The following is an 18,272-nucleotide window of genomic DNA, read 5'->3' on the forward strand; positions in this document are numbered from 1 at the left end:
CCTCTCTAATCACCTTTTCCTAAGCCATTTTCCTTCCTTTCCAGGTGCTGCAAATTTATAGTAATTCTGAGCTAGCAAATGTTCACATGTGACTCCAATCAAACTACAGATTACCAGCCAATGTCAAAAACATTAAAAAAAGTAATATTAAATCCACACAAATCATGAGGCTGACTGCCAACTGGGAAATGAAATAAATGAGACTCTGGCCTTTGGGCGTTTTGTTGTTTGCTTGCTTGTTTATTTAGGGTTTTTATTTGTTTGTCTGCTTGCTTATTTGCTTGGGGGTTTATTTGTTTGTTTTCTTACTCGTTGAAGCCTGGAAGTCTGATTGAGGATTATCTTTCTTTTGAAGAGAAAAAGAAGGCAGAGATTCCAATGCTCTGACTTTGCAGAATTATAGGACTTTTAGAAGGAAGAGAGCTGGAGAGCTCATCCACCCTGCTGCTGGAACACTTTGGTTCAGCTGTGGCTTTCTCTAGGCAAGCTTTGAAAATCTCAAAGAAAAGAGATTTGTTCCTTCTCTAAGTATGTGGGAAAGAAATGTTTCCTACTGTCCAATGTGAATTTCTTGTGCTGCAGCTTGACCACGTCACCCAGTCCCTCTAACTTAGTAACACCTCAGCTCAGAAACAGAGTCTGGACTCACCACGAAGGCAGACACAGACACATCAACACAGAGACACACACAGATGTCTGCTGGCTTGGCTCTGGAGGGGCTGTCAGAGCTCCAGGATTCCAGCCCAGCCTGGGGAGGGTGACCTGTGAGATCTCTGGGCACGCCTTTTTGTTCAACATGTCACCACCAAGCCCTGGGGTTTGCTGAAGGCTGCCAGGCTCCACATCCTGGCAAAGGAGGGGGAAGTCCAAAGGTTAAATCTTTCATCAGGGTTGGGTACCATATCACTGGAGATTGCACAGAAACAACCCTGCACAAACTCACAGCTTGAGTGAAAAAAGCACCTTTAAAAACTACTTTCCTACAGCAATGCCAGCACTCAAGCAGATCCAACTCACAAGAATTTGAATCCAGAATTTGGATTTTTTACTGAGGAAGGATGATTACCCAGCATGCATCCCAACCCAGCAAAGCATCAGTGCTCGACATTTGGTTCATCTCAGAGCAAAACAATGGATTTGCCTGCACTTTGAAGGTCCTTCAGCACAGTACCAACATCATCACTCCCTGGCTTGTGCTGGATAGGCACAATGTACAAATTACCATTGAATAGAAGAGTCAAATTAATGACAGAATTCTGTTTATGGAGGTTTTGAGACAACCAAAAAGCGACTCATGCAAATGCAATGCACAACTGTGCTTACAGGAAGCCTTGCTGCCCTGGACTTGGAAAGCATCAATAATTTGACTGGTGAGTTTGTTTCAGCAGCAACTGAAAACAGATCCCAGCAAGGCAACCAGGGCAGCAAAGACTTGCAGATGCAGCCACTCTCCACCAGACAGGAGCCTTGTCCTGCCAGGGCATGCAGTGCAGACAGCTAGCCAGACACATGCTCTCCCTTGGATTTGGCTTCTTTTTACTGGCATTGACAAGGGAAGTGGAGTAAAAAACCACAGAGTTTAATTCCCAGCCTCTGGGGCTAAAGGCACAGTTCTGAAAAGCAGGAAGCTAAACTTGATGCCTGGTGTGGAGATGTCCATGGAGAATAAGCTGTGATCATCAGCTCCTGTACACCCCCATCCCTGGATGGTTTAGCACCCAAGACTGCTCCTTAGATCAGGCTGTATGTAAGAAAATGCCCTGGGCCCAGCTTGGTGATCCTCTTCTAGCAGTCGTGTCCTTGGGCAGGATCATTTCTCTCCCATCCCAGCACTTTGACCCACACAGCACAAAGATGGCAGTTTTAAGCCATCTTTACAAGCCAATGGTCAGCTCAGGTCCACGCTGCCCTGGCCCCAGGGATGCAGGGATGAGCTGTATTCTCCAAACCTGGCCAAGATGTTGGCAGCCTCAAACCATCTCAGTATCCTCTTGCTAGGTTTTCTGCACAGGCACTTGGATTTTCCTGACTTTCAGTGCCTGATTTTTAGAGTCTCGCCCCATGAATCCATTGGCCTGAGGGCTAAATGTGGCAGCAGGAGCACTGATAGGAATACAGCCACTGTGATTGCCACAAGACAAATTCTCCTCCTCCCCTGAGTGAGAAGCCTGACTGAAAATGTCTGCAGGAGCCTAAGTATGGTAGAGATTAACCCAATTCCCAGCTATGCTCCACTGAACACCACGTTTGCAGCCATGCAGCGCGGGGCCAGCTCATTTATACCTGCAGTGATAATGCACCACTAATGACAGATGGCATAAGCTGGCACTGCACTGTTATCTAAAGGCTCCTTCTGGCTCAATTATAGACTACACCATGGGTAGCACTCAGTCACTGACAAGCTATCTTTGAAAAACAAAATTAATTTTAAAACTGGGGAGGAACAGGTTATGAAGAGGAAATGAGTTTTCTTGGGTAGGATAAATAAACTTTGAATAGACATATATTTCAGGGAGACTACTATGAAAACGAGCAAGGAGATAAATATCTTGTGGTAAAATTGCAGATTAGTCCATTAGCTGTGCATTAAGCCTTGACACTTATTCTCAGCAATTTTGGAGTATTTATAGTTGCCGTCCTGGTGTGTCTTTCCTGAGGCCTATTTATCTGAATTTATCTGATCTCTGAAAAAAATAGAGCAGGAAACTTGAGAACATCTTTTGAAAAATCATAAAGGCTCACTGTTTATGTTACTTGGGCAGAAATTTTTCTTAAATTGCTGGAATGGGAAGCAAGGCTAGCACATGCATAGGGAAGGGAAATCCACCCACATCAGTACCAGAAGTTGAAAATGTTGTTTGGAAAACAATGAACTGGGGGTAAATAAATCTTTAATCCTTCTCTGAACTTGTTTTTTGTTCCACTGAGGAAACTAATATGATCTGGAGGAACATGAGGTACCCTGGGTGGGGTCAAACCAAGTTTTCAGCCCCAAAGGAGCCTTGAAGAGACATGAAAATGCAGATATAATGCCCTGCAATGAAGGGCATCTCTTGGGCCTCAATCCTCTATGAATTTGAACTGGCCAGTGTCTTCAGCTACACAAAAATGGGATGGGATCTTCAGAGATGGGATGAAGCAAATCCTGCTCCAACACAGATCAGTCACAAATCCTTGCCCTTGTGGGTGTGCATGCACACCCATGGCAAGCATGACAGCTGGCTGGGAATGCCAGGGAGGGAATCACTGCCTCTTGCTGTCAACAAAACTTTCATTTCTCCTTGCAAAGAGAAACAGCATCTCTGTGTGCTGTGTACTAAGGTGCCAGGAGAGACAGGAGGAGCAAGCTGGAGCATTATGAACGTACCTCATCTCCCTGCCCATACCTCACCTCCCTGCCCAGGGAGCAGCAGGGAAAACGCTTCCTCTCTCTGGGAGAGCACTGAGAGGCCACCAACCAAAAACAGTGAGGCATGCAGACATTCAGACATGGAGGGACACAACAGTCCTTCACAGAGACCCAGTCCGCAGGGAGCCATTGTCCTGGGCATGTTTCTTCAACTCTGTAACATGAGAAAGGAAATGGAAGAATTATCTCGAAGCAATTCCTCAATAGTGGGAATGCTGAATGGCTGTAATGAGGGAAACTGCTCAACACCAGCCATGGTGGGTGGGAGCCATCAAATCTGCAGGATCTGGCCTGATCCCTCTCTTTCCCCAACCCCAAGACCAAGGGAACAGGCCTCATTTGTATTCTGGTGAAAGATTTACACAGTTAAGCAAATAAGAGCATGGATGGCCTGGTATTGCCAAAATTATATCCCAAGTTTGTTGATTTATTCCTTTGTCTAATTGTGTCCATGAAAAAAACAGCTCGCTAATGAATGGAAAAAGACTCCACATGGCCAGCAAAAAAAGGAAAAAAAAGCAGCCATGTTTAGTTTACAAAATAGCACAGTCTTCAGGGATTTTCATAAAACTGCAGAAACAATCCAAATCGACAATGAAATCAGATTCCTGGTAGCTGCTGAGCTCTTTTGGCTTTTTCTATGTGTGTATTAAATTGCAAAAAGCAATTATTTATAATTTGTTTTTATAAAAACACTGGTGCACTTATTATGCCTGGCAAATTATTTTGTAAAATGGAAAAGGCTATTGTTCATTCTCTTGGTAAAGTCTTTGTTACTTAGCATATTAAACTGCAAATCACATTTTATCTGAAAGGTCCCTTCCAACCCAAAGCATTCTATGATTCTATGAAATATGGCTGGTTATTATTAACTTTTTACTGGTAAACCCCCAGAGCTCTAACTAATACTGAAGCCTCATTTGGTGCCCTATAACCACAAAAAGATGTTGAGATTCAGATGAGGGAAAAGCATTAAATCCTCCTTGTCTTGCAGATGGGACTCTAACAGACTGAGGGGTTTAATGACTTCCCTGAAAACAGAGGAAGTCTGTGGAAGAGGCTGGAGTCACATTCAATCATCATTTGGATGCCAGTCCCCTTGCTAACCACAGGGCAGCTTCTTCTCTCTAATATTCTGGAAAAATTAAAATAAAAGAGAACATTTCTGAATGCTGGAATTTGACAACAAAGCATGCAGATGTGACAGAACTCTCCTGAATTCAGGCCACAGGAGTTTTTCCAAAACTCCTTTACAATTGACGCAATTTGTCAATTGTAAAGGAGTTTTGGAAAAATCCTGTGGCCTGAATCCAGGATTACACCAAAATTGACATGACCAAATAGGAAGAAAAACTCAGTTCTTTGTACCCATCCAGTCTCCTGGGCTCCAGCAGGACCTCACTGGGGCAGGAGCCTCCTGTGCCTGCGCACACTGAGCAGCCCTGGTTTAGGATGATTTCAGCTCAGGCTGAGGACTCACCCTGCATCCTCCCCCAGGTGTGGCCATGGCTGTGGCCCTCCCCACCCAGAATTTCTCCCGAGCAAACAGAAACCCCTCGAGTTTCAGTCAGCTGTAGCCATGCAGTGCAGAAGGGCTGCTGGGCTGCCTCTCCTTCAAGCAGGGACACCAAAACCCAGCAAATGCCTCCAGTCTGTTATGCCACAACACTGAAGAATCAGCAAGCAAAAGATGACCCTTAGTGAAAGCCCAGGTCTGCTGCATGGGCTCTCTGATGGGCAAATGGTCTCTCCTAGACCTGGCATTGCTCCTCCACAAGCCACACTTGTTTCCAGCAGGCCTGACCCATCCATCTCTGGAGGAAAGCGTGATTGAAGGACTGGTTGTTCCATCAGCTGCTGAGCAGGGTCCAGGCAAAACTCCACACACTAATAAGCTGTGGTGACAGCCCAGAATCAGTGGATGCTTCTGCTGCCTCTGTGGTTGTGTCTTCAGCTTCCTGGCATGTTGGCATGCCCAGTCTTCAGACAACTCACTGCTGGATAATGGATGAAGCCCTGGGCTCCAAGATACACACAGTGCATTGGCAGTCTGGGGTTCACAGCCAAAGAATATTCTAGAAGTGATAAATCCGGATGCACACACGAATGGAGGCTCAAACTTCGCCTGCAATGTACAATATTTCATTCAGCTGGTATTACACAGCCACCTTCTGGAATTGCAGCAATGTCTGGAATGCAAAAGCTGTTTATCATTTAAATAACATTTAGGCCATTATAATTTATATGAGACTTGTGACTGATTGGGGCTGTATGGAGCTTCTTGTTGTGGTTTGCTGTAGGAATGCTGCAGATTTCCTCTGCACTCAACATTCTCCACACAATGGGAGTCCCAGACATTTTCAACTAGTCTCAAGCCTTCTGCCTTTACCAAAACATTTTCCTGTGTCAGAGTCAAACAATTGCCTGATTTATAAACCTCAAGCATTCAGGAGACCACCAGCAGCACAATGCAACAAGAATCCCTCTGTCATCCCTTCCAACAAAGCTGTACACAGCACAAACAAAACACGGGTGTGCATCCAGTGCTCCTGCAAGTGCACATTTCTGTATGGAGCAAGTAGGAAAGGGCAAAGCATGTGTCTGCAAAATCCTGCACATCCCAGAGACAGCTCCATGCACAGAAGAGGGTCTGTGCTACATGCTGAGACAAATCCTTACAAATCCAGGGCCAGGGGAGACATTTCCTCTCCCAGTCTTGCACAGAACCAACATGCCAGGAGTGGGGAGAGGACAGCTGACCCCATGGAACCACCCCCTACACGAGTGGGGGACAAACCTATGTTGCAGAGATTTGCTGCCTATGGCAGGGAGAGAACAAAGATATCCAGAGTCATGCAGGCTGGATTTACCAGCAGCTCAAAAACGGTGAAATGTGCAAACATGGCTTCACAGCCCCTGACTGATCTGGGCTCTAAATGACTTACAAAGCCTCGTCCAAGGTTTTTGTTCTTCTCCCTCTAAGTAAAACACCTCATTTCAGATGAAGGCTTGAATGGTCTTGTAAGATTAGAGCAAATTCTGGAGCTCACACTGCTGCAAACTGGAGCAGAGCATGTACCCCTGAGTATCAGTCAAATATTCACCAGGAAAACCAACGTTCTTAAAGATCTGAAGGACACAAGCCCTTGGAGGTGTCCTCTCTGCAGCCCCTGCATCAGCAAAAAAGGCTCTAGGCACGGCTACTCAGAGAGAACAATTACAATCTTGATTTTAGTTAGAAATACAAGAAAAATGACAGTCCTACAAATGCTGGGGGTTTTGTTCAAACCACCAGAAGACTTTGGAGATGCTTCATTGTTTCCTCCTGGCTTCCCATTAAATCTCTGCTTGAATTTATCTGAGACAAAAAGAAATCAAATCACCTTTGCTGGAAGTGGGAATTCCTCATGGACTCCTTAGCACTGAAATTGTAGGGGGAACCCACTAGGGCTCTTGAGTGGGATATGAGGAATCTTCACAGTGGTTTGGGGAAAATTTTCAAGCAAAAGTAGTGCTGAACACTGAATACAACTCTAGCATGGACAGATAGATGAGAGTGGAAAAGTTCAGAAAACACATATCTAAGTTCAGCCTACTCTATCACATAATTAAATCCCTCTTCAAATACATCTGAAATTTTCCTGTAAGAAGCCAGAACCTGCATGGTACCATTTGATCCTCTTATTTCCAGTTTCAACCTCTACAGGCATGGCCTTCCCTCAGAGCCAACAATGAGGATGCATTTCTAGCATGTTGCAGGTATGTGTGTCACAAGAAGACACCAAACCTGCTCAATTGTTCTCTCTTGAAAGCACAATTTTTATAATAGTTCTTTAGAATTATTTTGGAACAACACCAAGACCTGTGAATTAAGTTTATCTCTCTTTGTAAAGAATCACAACAGACTTCGCACACTGTTAGGATCCAACCTTTGCATCAGGACATGAGGGCACACACAGATTTTCCCAAGACAAAATCCCTAAGAGCTATTTATTTTAAAAAAGTATTTGAAAATATTTTTTAAAGCTTGTCCCTGAGATGATCACAGGCTCATAATGCAGAAATCAAGCAAGTTTTACAAATTTTTAGACTAGCTCTGTAAAACTGCCCCAGGTAGGGTGCTGGGAAGTAATTCCCCAACTTCCAAACTTGACTGGGTCCTGAAGGCTCCTGTCAAAACTGACACAAATACACTCAGTAGGTCTGCCCAGCCTCTCTCCTCACTGCCTTCCAAACAAAAAAATAAGGATTTGCTCCTTTTATTTATTGCCCAGTACCACCAGGGGAGTAGTGGGTTATATTCCTTCTAAGCCTCATCAATCAAATTGCCAAATTCAGCCATCTCTGCACAGGTGAAGCAACAACCACCACAAATCCCAGTGGAGGTGCCCTCAGAAGCTGCAGGACTGCCAGGGCAGGTCACAGACAAATCTTGCTTAATGGCTGCGGTGCATGAAAAGAAAAGACTCTAGATTAAAGTTGCAGCCTGGTGGTTAAAAAAGGAGAAAAAAAAAAAAAAGAAGTAGCCATTCTTCCATCTGCAAAGCAAGTGCATTTGATCCAGAGAGCAATGAGATTCTGTAAACATAACACCTCCAGATGTATTTATTTCCTTCCAGAGCAAGCTCACAACCATTTGGCCACTGTCAGCTTAAATGATTTCACCTGGTTTCTTTTTTCTCTTTGAATACCAACGATGACCAGCTGACTCATTTTTATTTTAAGAAGTACAGGATCTGGATTACTTGGCTTTAGACTGAAACCATGACCCCAATCCACTGGGAGTTTTGCCTCTGATTTCCATGCTGCCAGAATTTAACTTTCAAGTCTTTCATCCAGCTCCTCTTGTGTTTTTACTGTTAGGAAAACATTTGTTTCAGACCCATTTGGTTATGGCTATGTTTGAGAATGTGTCTCCTGGTTCACACCAGAAGAATTTGCGCCATGTCATTTTGAAATGCCCTGACGTGCACACTCACTGAGCACCAGTGAGATATCTGTTATCTTGCACAGCATCAGGGTGTGGTTTTAATTGCACCTTCATGGAATTAAAGTTTAATTGAGAAACTCAGGTACAAATTAATCTCTTTGTGCCTGATTCTCCTGTCCGAAGTCCAAAAGTCATCCTAGCTGAAACGGAGAGCTGGGCACCTGGAGCTCATTGCCCTACACCCTTGTTTTAGCAATAACTCCTGAAAGAAGTTTCAGAGCAGCTGCTAAGGGGAAACTTGAAAGGCTACAGGACAACCTGATGATTTTTCAACCTGGTCACAGCACAGGGAAAAACTTGACTTTCTTCTGGCCTCCACCATCTACCAAGGGACACTAGAATCACATGTAATCAGAGTATTCAGTAACATTTCCAACCATGATCTCAGGTAACACGACCTTCCAGCCTCTGTCCAAAGCTCAAGAACTGCCTCATTAAGAATTAGCTGCGTCACTGGGTGTAATGCAAACCATTAGAAAGCCTTTAGGCCAGTGCTACCTGTGGCCTTCCACCTTTTCTGCCTTGTTAGGGGACATGGCACTTGTTTTCTCTTTGGATCTGCAGGAGGCTGAAGGCTGGTGGGATTTGTGCTGAGTGCTGTTGTGGATGGCACATACAAATCCCTTAATGCTGCCCCTTTATATATAACACAGGCTGAGCTCCCAGCAATGAGGCACAGCACTAATTGTTCTGCATGGTATAGATGTGCTGCTGGAGCCAGGTACAATTAACTCCTCACTCTGTAGGAATACATACCTGATTGTGGGCATGGCAGCCCTATTATGGTTAAACTGCTGTAAAATGAACGTGATGGACTCCCCCAGGGGAGTTCTTTGAAACCCTCCCTCTGCAGGTTCACCACTGGCTTGGTGATGTTTGGTCCACATTCAATGCTTGCAGCAAAATTAATGCTATGATTCTAGTAGAGAGATTATAAAGTGATTGCTTTCCAAGATTAAGAAAAAAATAAAATTTTAATGCTGTGTCTTCAGAAAGTTACTGCCCTAAAAGCAAATTTAAAGCCGTAGGCAAGAAGATAAATTAATCAAAGATTACAAACAAGAAGCCGGGGGGTGAGGAGGGAGGGAAGATGATCTCACCATGCTGCGTCACTGCAGGATATCTCAACAGCCCATCGCACCAATAGAGGGAGCAAGCCCTGAAGGGGAGGCAGATAAGCAGAGGGAATCCAGCCTGGAGCGCAAGAGAAGGAACAGCCAGAACCCACAGCACTGCACTGCTTTGCCAGCCGCTCCTAGAGAGGGAACCCACCGCAGGAAAATGTAAAAAACAAAACTCCTGGGGCTCCTTGGGACACGCCAGGCCTCCATGAAGCCAGACAAGTGTCTCAAGGTCTGCATCCTCTAGAGCTGGATCTGCTTCTCTTGGATTGCCAGGGTTAGAGCTGCCATTGAGCTAAGTCACATCTGTCACATTTGAGAAGTGGCAATGACAGAAGGAGGGCTAATGGTTTTAAACCAAAAGATTTAGGAAAGATATTAAGAAGAAATTCTTTGCTGTGAGGGTGGTGAGACGCTGCTACATTTCGCCCAGAGAAGTTGGGGATGTCCCATCCCTAGAAATGTTCAAGGCCAGGTTGGATGGGGCCCTAGAACAAGAGCAACCTGTTCTGGTTGGTGGAAGATGTCCCTGCCCACAGCAGGGGGATCAGAACAAGATAGCCTTTAATGTCCCTTGCAAAGCAAGCCATTCTATGAGTTTACAATAGCAAACTTACACTTCAACCCTAATTTCTCACCAAAAAAAGTGAGTGTATTCTTCTATTCACAAATCTTGCCAAAGAATGGTACAAACTTGGAGCAACTTAAGAAACCTTTAGGATGGTGGTTACAGCTAAAATGTATTTCCTTACTCTAGAAGCACTGTGCACACCGTACAGAATGAAAATCTGCACTTTTCCATAACCTGCTCCCGCAAAGCTGCCCAGGGCGGCCTGCAGAGCAGTGTCCCCAGCAAACCATGCCCTGAGGGATCTCTGTGGGGAAGCAAAGAGCCTGAAACGAGCCGCAGCCGGCCCGGGGCTGGGCGGCGGGAGAAGGCACCGATAAGGCCCCAGCCCCGGTGTGCCCGCAGCGGCCCTGCCTCATCGCTGGGCGAGGGGTGCTCGGGGGGCTGCGGGGAAGGTGCAGAGGCTGCGGGGCGAGGTGTGCTCCGGGGGCTCCGGGCAGAGCGGGGCTGGCGCTGTGGGCAAGGTGCGGCGGCCGCGGGGAAGCGGGGAAGGCGGCAGGGCCGACATTAGAGGGCACCATTGCCCCGCACATCGCCTCACCAGGCTCCGCCGCGCCGGACGGGGCTCGGGCGGGACGGGCTGCGGGCACGGCCCGAGAGCAAACGCGGCTGCCCCGGTCGGTTTTCCGCCAGCGCCGCACGGACTGGGGCGAGTAAAATTTGGGTTCGTTTAGCTCTCCCTTCACTCTGTTTTTAAGGTCTTCGTCGTCAGCATTCTTTAGACAGCCTCAACTTCTCGGGTGTGTGTTGCTTTCAAAGTCAGATTTCATGACGTTTCTAAGGCTTTGGGGAGTTTTTCCATACTCAGTAGGTTGTGTTCCCTCTAGGCATGTGCTGACATCCACGTGGAGATGCCTGTGATGCACTTACCGCTGCTCTTGGGCTTGCTTGGGGACCAGGCACCTCCCCTCTGCAACACTCCGGGCCATGAAGGATCTCCTTCAGGACTGGACTACCAGCAGTAAAAAACCTGTTTACTTAAGAAACATGAAACCAAAAATAAAACCTGCGTAATGGCCCCTTCACCACTACCTCCCCCTACATAAAGTAGAAATAACCTATGAAAAGCTACTCCAAAAATAATATTGCCGTGGATCAAGATGAAAGGCGAGGGGAATGTCAAAACAAGCAAAACGCAAAGCTCTAGTTCAATGCAGAGAGTGGCAATGAACAGGACCTGTGAGCGTGGAGCATGACTTTGACAGCAATTACAGCAACAGAAAAGCAGGAAATATAAATAAATGGAGCATTTAACCTCTGCTAAAATATCACTACATAGACAGCGAGCAAAAAAGAGCCACCCTCCACAGGTACGTACTGCGAGCTCAAAATGCTGCTGGGGACCTGCATTGCCAGCCTGCTTTCCCAGATAACAGCATCCTGCAAACGAGCCAGGCTCCCAGTCAGGATGAGGAGCCAGATGGCGAGTGGAGTTCATCTACTAAAACAACATGATGGCAAGAGCAAAAGAGGAGTGTGAAGAGAGAATGCAATGGCCCCTGGTGCACTGGCAGGTCCATCAATAGATTAGGCTAAATTCACTGCTACCTTTGTGCTACCCTAATGATGCACAGCAGCTGGACAGCAAGACTGGCTCTTCTTTTAACAACCAAGAACAGAAGGCATAATAAAAAAAATAATTAAAGGAAATTAAATTAAATGAAGCAATTTTTTTTTGTCTGAGATATTAGCTTATGCCTTTTTTTTTTTTTTTTTTTGAGAACACAACAAAAAGCAATTCAAACTGAATTAAAGCTGCCAGAATTTTTCCAGGGTTCTGCTCAGATTTCCTTTACCCATTTTAACCCTAGTAATAGTGTGGTTTTGCCCAGCTATCAAATCTGGTAATTTGACACTTTATGACCTTGTCAAGAAATGGAAAATTCTGAGTCTATACCAGTTTGAATAATTTTAATTGTCACTTTGATGGTGGAAAATCCTTGATGAAGAGATTGAGCAGTCTGTCCTAACTTGAACCTTAATTCTAATCAGTTTATTTAAGCAGGATTCCAAAGTACCAAGCAAAATTGCCACTGGTATAAATGCAAATTGCATATAATCACATGCTTAGTAAAAGAGAAGTGCAAAGGAGATAAAGTACCAATGTCTATTGGTCTATGCCTCTGCTAAAGCAATTATGGGATATAACACATTCTGAAATGAAGCAATCACATGTAGATCATACAACAGTTGAAGAATCTTGAGTTAAACATTGCTGGGTGCAGATAATAACCATGTACTAAAGGAAATGAGTGGAGAGCACAAACCTCGCAGTCTCAGGGGCCCAACAACAGGTCTGCTTGTCTGGCAGCATGCTGAGGACAATCTTGCAGGAGAAGCTCACTCCAAGACTTGCCAAAAAACAGAGGAGTGCTCCTCCATGGCACCATGTCATGGGGACTGTGTGCCTCTATACATAAGCATCTCACTAAACCCTCTCTTCTGAGTAAGTTAACCTGGAGTTGCACAACAGTCAGCCCCATCAGAATCAGAGCACCAGGAACCTCTCTTTTGTTACCTCCATAACTTCCTATCAAATCTCCTTGGTTACTCCTTGCTCAGTTTCCAGTGCAAGGACCTCTCTTCCCCTATCTGCCAAGCCATCAGACTCAGCCCTGGCTCTGACAGTCAACCTGGACCCTTTCCAAACAGAAATAGTCAAATGCAATAAACCTCCTGCAATTGCAATCCCTTTGCAATGATGCACAGGCCATAAAGGAGTTTGCTTTTCCCTCCCCTCACCTTTTTGAAACAGAGCAACCAGCAGGAATACACACTAGTTAAAGTCATTATTTTTCCTGACATAAGCACGTATGACTTGGATATTTTGAGCAAAAACGTTTCATTCTCATGGGGCATTGTTCTAACCATAGCAGTAATTACTCTGCTTAGTGTTCTGGAGCAGGAATTTCTAAAGAAGCTAATAGGCTTGGTGGTAGGAGCTCTTGGGTAAGATTTTGTGGCTCATGTTAGGGAAACTGCTGGTTTAGAGGATCATAACCTACCCCTCTGGCCTGAGAGTTCACAGATCCACTAAATTAATTAAGTACTGTGCATACAGTACTCCTTCTCAAATGGGCTGGATGCCCTCTATCTCCACACAAAAAACCAGACAGTGCTAGAACCTGTGAGCAGAAAGTGGCCAGGACTGTCACCACCACCTTAAAACCAAAATGTACAGTGGGACAAAAAAATCGAGTCAAAAGCATTAGGGAGCATTAACAGTGAGGAAGCTGAACTAAAATAAACAGGGGTGGTAATCTCAAACCTGAGCTACTTTACCTCCCAGGTGAGCTGGAAGGTGAAGTGGCCTCACACAAGGCAACTCCTGAGCGTTGAAACCGTCGTTCCTTGCCTCCCTCAAGCGCTGCGTAAATATTGGTTCACCTCGGGGAAGGGTTTGAAAGGACAACACGTGGATTTTGCAGAGGGCACACCCACACCTTGCAAACAGCAGGGGATCTTGCTGCCATGCAGCTTTCATGGCAGGAATGTCTAAAATCAAGGAGGCAGAACACAGGAAGGGCGGTCACTGGCTTCGCTGGCACGGAGGGAGGACGGCAGCAGGCTCACGAGGACTCCTCACAAAGAGCTCCTGTCTGCAGGGACCTGGCCATTGCCTTTGGCTCGAGTCTTGAACAGAGGGCACTTTTCCAGCAGGTTTCTTAAGGACCTCAAATTATTTTCTCTGCACAGCACATTTATTCCTAGAACCACCCCAACCTATATCCCGAGAGATGCATTTGATGGCTGCTGAGAGAAGTCCCCAGGTGAACACTGTGCCATGTTCTCCAACCATCCCAGCTTGTGAGACCCACACCTCCTCTCCTGGCTGAACCTGTGCCTAGATGATGTGCACCTCCTGCTTTTTGAGATGATGTGCTCTTAGTGATGAGGAACTTTTCATGACCTGCTCCCTAAAATGCAACCTTGGAGCCAAGAGACGTCCATATGGCCATCTTCAGGGGCCATTTTGGGATGGAAAGGACAGTGGGGTAATAGTCACCTAAAGCAGCCACATGGGTAGGCTGTCCAGCTCACCTGGGAAACTGAGAATGGCTGTTAGGAACATAACATCTGAACAAGCATCTTTAAAAGAAAAAAGTCCTCACATTTCTTAGAACACCAGTGCTATCACCATTAGTGAAATGAAAGTGCTCTGTCTGTACCACCAGTCTGCAAAATCTTCTGCCAGGTGTGAAAGCATCTTTAAACAAAAAAAAAAAAAAAATCTTCCCATTCCTTAAAACACCAGTGCTATCACCATTAGTGAAATGAAAGTGCTCTGACTGTACCACTGGTCTGCAAAATCTTCTTCCATGCCAGCCCAGGAAACAAGTGGGGATCTGCACCCTGAAGGCACCTGCTGCATCTTCTTCTCTCCATCACCAAGCTACAGACACTCCCCACCCAGCATCCCACCTGCCCCACAAACATCAGGAAATGACTTCAGGAGATCAAACCTGGCATAGCATCTCACTGCTCAGCAGCCTGAGCATGGATAGATCCTTCCTGTGCAGAGAGCCAGGCTCCAGCATTCTCTCTGCCAGCAGCAGCCAACCGCAGGTGCATGGATCCAAACCCACGGGCACTGCTGGTGCCTCCTGGGGCAGGCAGGCTTGGGAAGCACCACTGAAGGTGCAGCACATGGGAGGTGACAGGGGCTGTCCCAGCTGCCACAAGCTCCTCACTGGCTTGGCAAGCACGGGAGTGAGGGTCCCCAGCACTGCTGGAGGGCTGCTCTGGCACAGAGGTGGGACAAATGTGGAAACACCACAGATTGACTTTGGTGCACCTGGCAAGGCCTTTGCATGGATGCAAAGACAAATTCCTCTCTTCTTGAAGCAGACCTACCTGTGGGCACCATTGCCCAAAGCTGCAACCCCTCCAGCCCTGCAGCAAGTAGGCATCTGGGGCAGTCTCTGCAAAGCCAGCACATGCTAGGAATTAATATTAATTTTATTCCCTCTAGGAATTGGTTGTCTTTGCTCAAGGGTTTGAACTTCCCAAAGGCAAGAGCCATAGGGACATGAGTGAGGGGGTTCCCAAACACACTGCATGAAAGAGGTTCTTCTTTCCCCTTGTTGGCTGCAGATGAAAAAATCATTGTCACGATGACCCTCTGAGATGCGCATCAACGCTGTGATGATGTTGTGGGACCAATTTTAGCACGATGTCAATTATGCTCCCCCTTCTTTTCCTTTCATACTCCTCCATCCCAAAACAACAAAAGGCAATGATTGCAGTGACCTGCAGAAAATGTAAAGCACAAGCCAGCTGATCCCTGGCAACACAATAGCAAGATTAGTTCATCTGCAGTGAACAAACACGTATTATGTGGGTTTTAAAGTCAGGAGAGGAAAATGCTGTGGTTTTCATGTACTTCTATTCACTAAGGCTGCAAGTTATTACTTCCATGCAGCTGAGAAGCTCTATTTTTAAAAATAGCCTTCGGCTTGTTTTGAAATCTGCAAGCATCTCGCTTTGTTTTGCAGCAGAGTAATAAAAATCTCCGAGCCAGAAACGATCCCGTTTTCCTCCACACGCATCGCCTCCCCCGCCCCAAGCCCCCGCGCTCCACGGATGCTGAAAAAACTAGCGACACTCCTCGAGGAGAAAAAATTTTAAAATCTCAAACAAAATAATAGTAAAAAATAATAGTAAAAACACTCCCACACGCACCCTTCACGCGGAAAAGGCAACGCGGAGCGAGGGGGAAAAAAACAACCCCGAAAGTCGCCGGCTTGGACGCGGCGGCGGAGCTGCGGCCGGCGGCAGACAAAGGGAGCGGGGCCGGCCGCGGGCGGGGAGCGCGGCTGCCGCCCTCCGGGGCCGGGCCAGCGCCGGGGCCGCCCCCCCGGGCCGGGCCGGGCCAGGGCGGGCCAATGCGGCCGGCGGCGGCGCGGCGCTGCCCGGCGCAGCCAATGGAGGGCGCGGGCAGCAGCGCTGCCGCCGGGGGCCGGGGGGCGGCGGGGGGGGGCCCCGCCAATCGCGGCGGGCCGGCGGCAGGGAAACACTATTATGCTAATGGTGTTTTGCTCGCACTCGCGGGGAGCGGGGTTTAAAAGGCAGCGGCCGGGGGCAGGGGTTCAAAGGCGGGAGGCAGGGCGGCTCTGAGCGCAAGGGAGCGAGTGGACGGGACAGGACGGCAGGAGAGGAGCGGCGGGGGGGCACGCACGCCTTCCCGGCCCGGCGGCGATGTCCAACGTGCACCTCTCCGGTACCGCCGCCCTGGAGCGCCTCTCGGCCCGGCGAGCCCTGGTCGAGCACGGCCGCAGCCCCGTCTGCAGGAGCCTCTTCGGGCCGGTGGACCACGAGGAGCTGGGCCGGGAGCTGCGGGAGCGCCTGCGGGAGATGGGGGAGGACGACCAGCGGCGCTGGGACTACAACTTCCAAACCGACACGCCGCTGCCGGGGCCCGGCCGCCTGCGCTGGGAGGAGGTGGAGGCCGGCGCCGTGCCCGCTTTCTACCGGGAGACTCTGCAGGTGGGACGGTGCCGCGTCCCCCTCGTCCGGGCGCCCCCGTCCCCGCCGCCGCCGCCCGCCGCCGGCAAGGGCCCCGGGGCCCGCCTGAGCCGGGAGAACCGCGCAGCGCCCCGCCGCCGCGGCATGCGGCTCCTCCGGAGGGGCCCGACCGCCCGCATCACAGGTGCGTGGGGAGCCGGGGAGCCTGGGGGACGGGGGGCGTCCCGCCGCACTGGCTGACGGACCCCTCTTTCCTCTCCGTCCCCCATCCAGATTTCTTCGCGAGGAGAAAAAGGCCGGCGGAGCCCAAGGCGGCGGCGGAGCGCCCCAGCGGCTGCCCGCCGCCCCCCGCCGCCGTGCCGGCTGAGCAGACTCCCCGCAAGCGGCTCCGGTGAGCCAGGTAAGACGCGCCCCGGGAGCGGGCGAGGCTGTCCGGGCGCTTTCTGCCGCGCTCTCTTCCTTACTTCCTATACCACGACCAATTACTTTTCCCTTGCTTATTTTTTTCTCCCCCCTTCTCTTTTTTGTTCTCCTCCAGACTTTTGCACTACTGCACCCACGGGAGAGGCGCGCCGCCGCGGGAGGCGCGACGCCCCGGAGGCAGACGCGGGGGGCCGGGGCGGGCGGCGCGGAGAGCCGGGACCCCCCCGCGCCCGCCCGGCCCGGCTGCGGGAGCCGGAGCGGAGCCGCAGCGCCGGCCGCGCACGGAGCAGTGTTATCGTACAACAGTGCAATGTATGACGTTCTGTATAGAAATGTATTATGCCTAATGTGAGTACACTGGCCAGAAGTGTAAAGCTTTAAAAGTCATTTATAAGAAATGTTTAATCTCTGCTGAGCTCTCAGTGCAAAAAAAAAGGAAAAATTAAAAAAAAACAAGTGTATATTTGTACAAAACTTTTTTTAAGAGTTATACTAACTTATATTTTCTATTTATGTCAGAAACGTGGATAACTTTGACATCCAATAGTCTTTTTTTTTTTCTTTTGGTTAAGCCAAAGGGCACTATATTTGCTTTTGTTATTCACAAAATGTAAATTTATTTTTATAGTGGATTTTTTTTTTTTGCATTCACGAGATGTAGCTATGAATCAAAATATTTTTTAGACTTTACTTGAAGACAAAATCTCTTTCAATGGAGCCTGAGCCGGTCTGTACCACTGCAAATAATGCCACAACTTCAATATGAAATTAAATAAAAGGAAACGGCCGCAATCCTGCTTGGTGTGTGCTGGAGGGGAAGTCCGGGGGGCGGGGGGTGGCAGGGACAGCCCCGGCGGCTGGGGCGGGGAGCCCAGCCCCGTCTGAGTCTCTCGGGGCGGGGGCTCCTCCCTCGGCCCGGCTACCCCGGATCGCGACCCCGCCGCGGGGAGGGCGCTCCCCCCAGCGCCCCGCCGCCGAAAGCGGGCCTGCGGTCCGCAGGGGAACGGGGGAGGGCTTCTCCCTTCAAAACAAGTTCAAACTCCTGAGTGCTGCCGGAGTTAACCTAGCGTGAGGGGACCACACGCCCTTCATCACACCCTGCCTTCGCCTTTCGGTACGCTGTAATGGTTACTTCGAACAGTTCGCCTTTTCTTCCCGAGCCTGTGTCTGCCCCCCCGGAGGAGCCCGGCTGCCCCCCTCGCCACATCGCGGCTGTGGCCGCTGCCTGCCTCTGTC

The 18,272-nt window shown here is 48.5% G+C and overlaps 1 protein-coding gene across 1 annotated transcript; it reads left to right on the forward strand.

Annotated features, from left to right (window-relative positions):
• Nucleotides 1-16,156: 16,156 nt before the first annotated feature.
• On the forward strand, nucleotides 16,157-17,008 carry CDKN1C (cyclin dependent kinase inhibitor 1C). The gene is made up of 2 exons (XM_063159535.1): nucleotides 16,157-16,797; nucleotides 16,887-17,008. The coding sequence occupies exons 1-2, from the start codon at nucleotides 16,347-16,349 to the stop codon at nucleotides 17,006-17,008; spliced, it is 573 nt and encodes a 190-aa protein (XP_063015605.1). The 5' UTR covers nucleotides 16,157-16,346.
• The last annotated feature ends 1,264 nt before the right edge of the window (nucleotides 17,009-18,272 follow it).

This window comes from Melospiza melodia, chromosome 6 (assembly GCF_035770615.1).
Source record: "Melospiza melodia melodia isolate bMelMel2 chromosome 6, bMelMel2.pri, whole genome shotgun sequence".
NCBI classification, from domain to species: Eukaryota; Metazoa; Chordata; class Aves; order Passeriformes; family Passerellidae; genus Melospiza; species Melospiza melodia.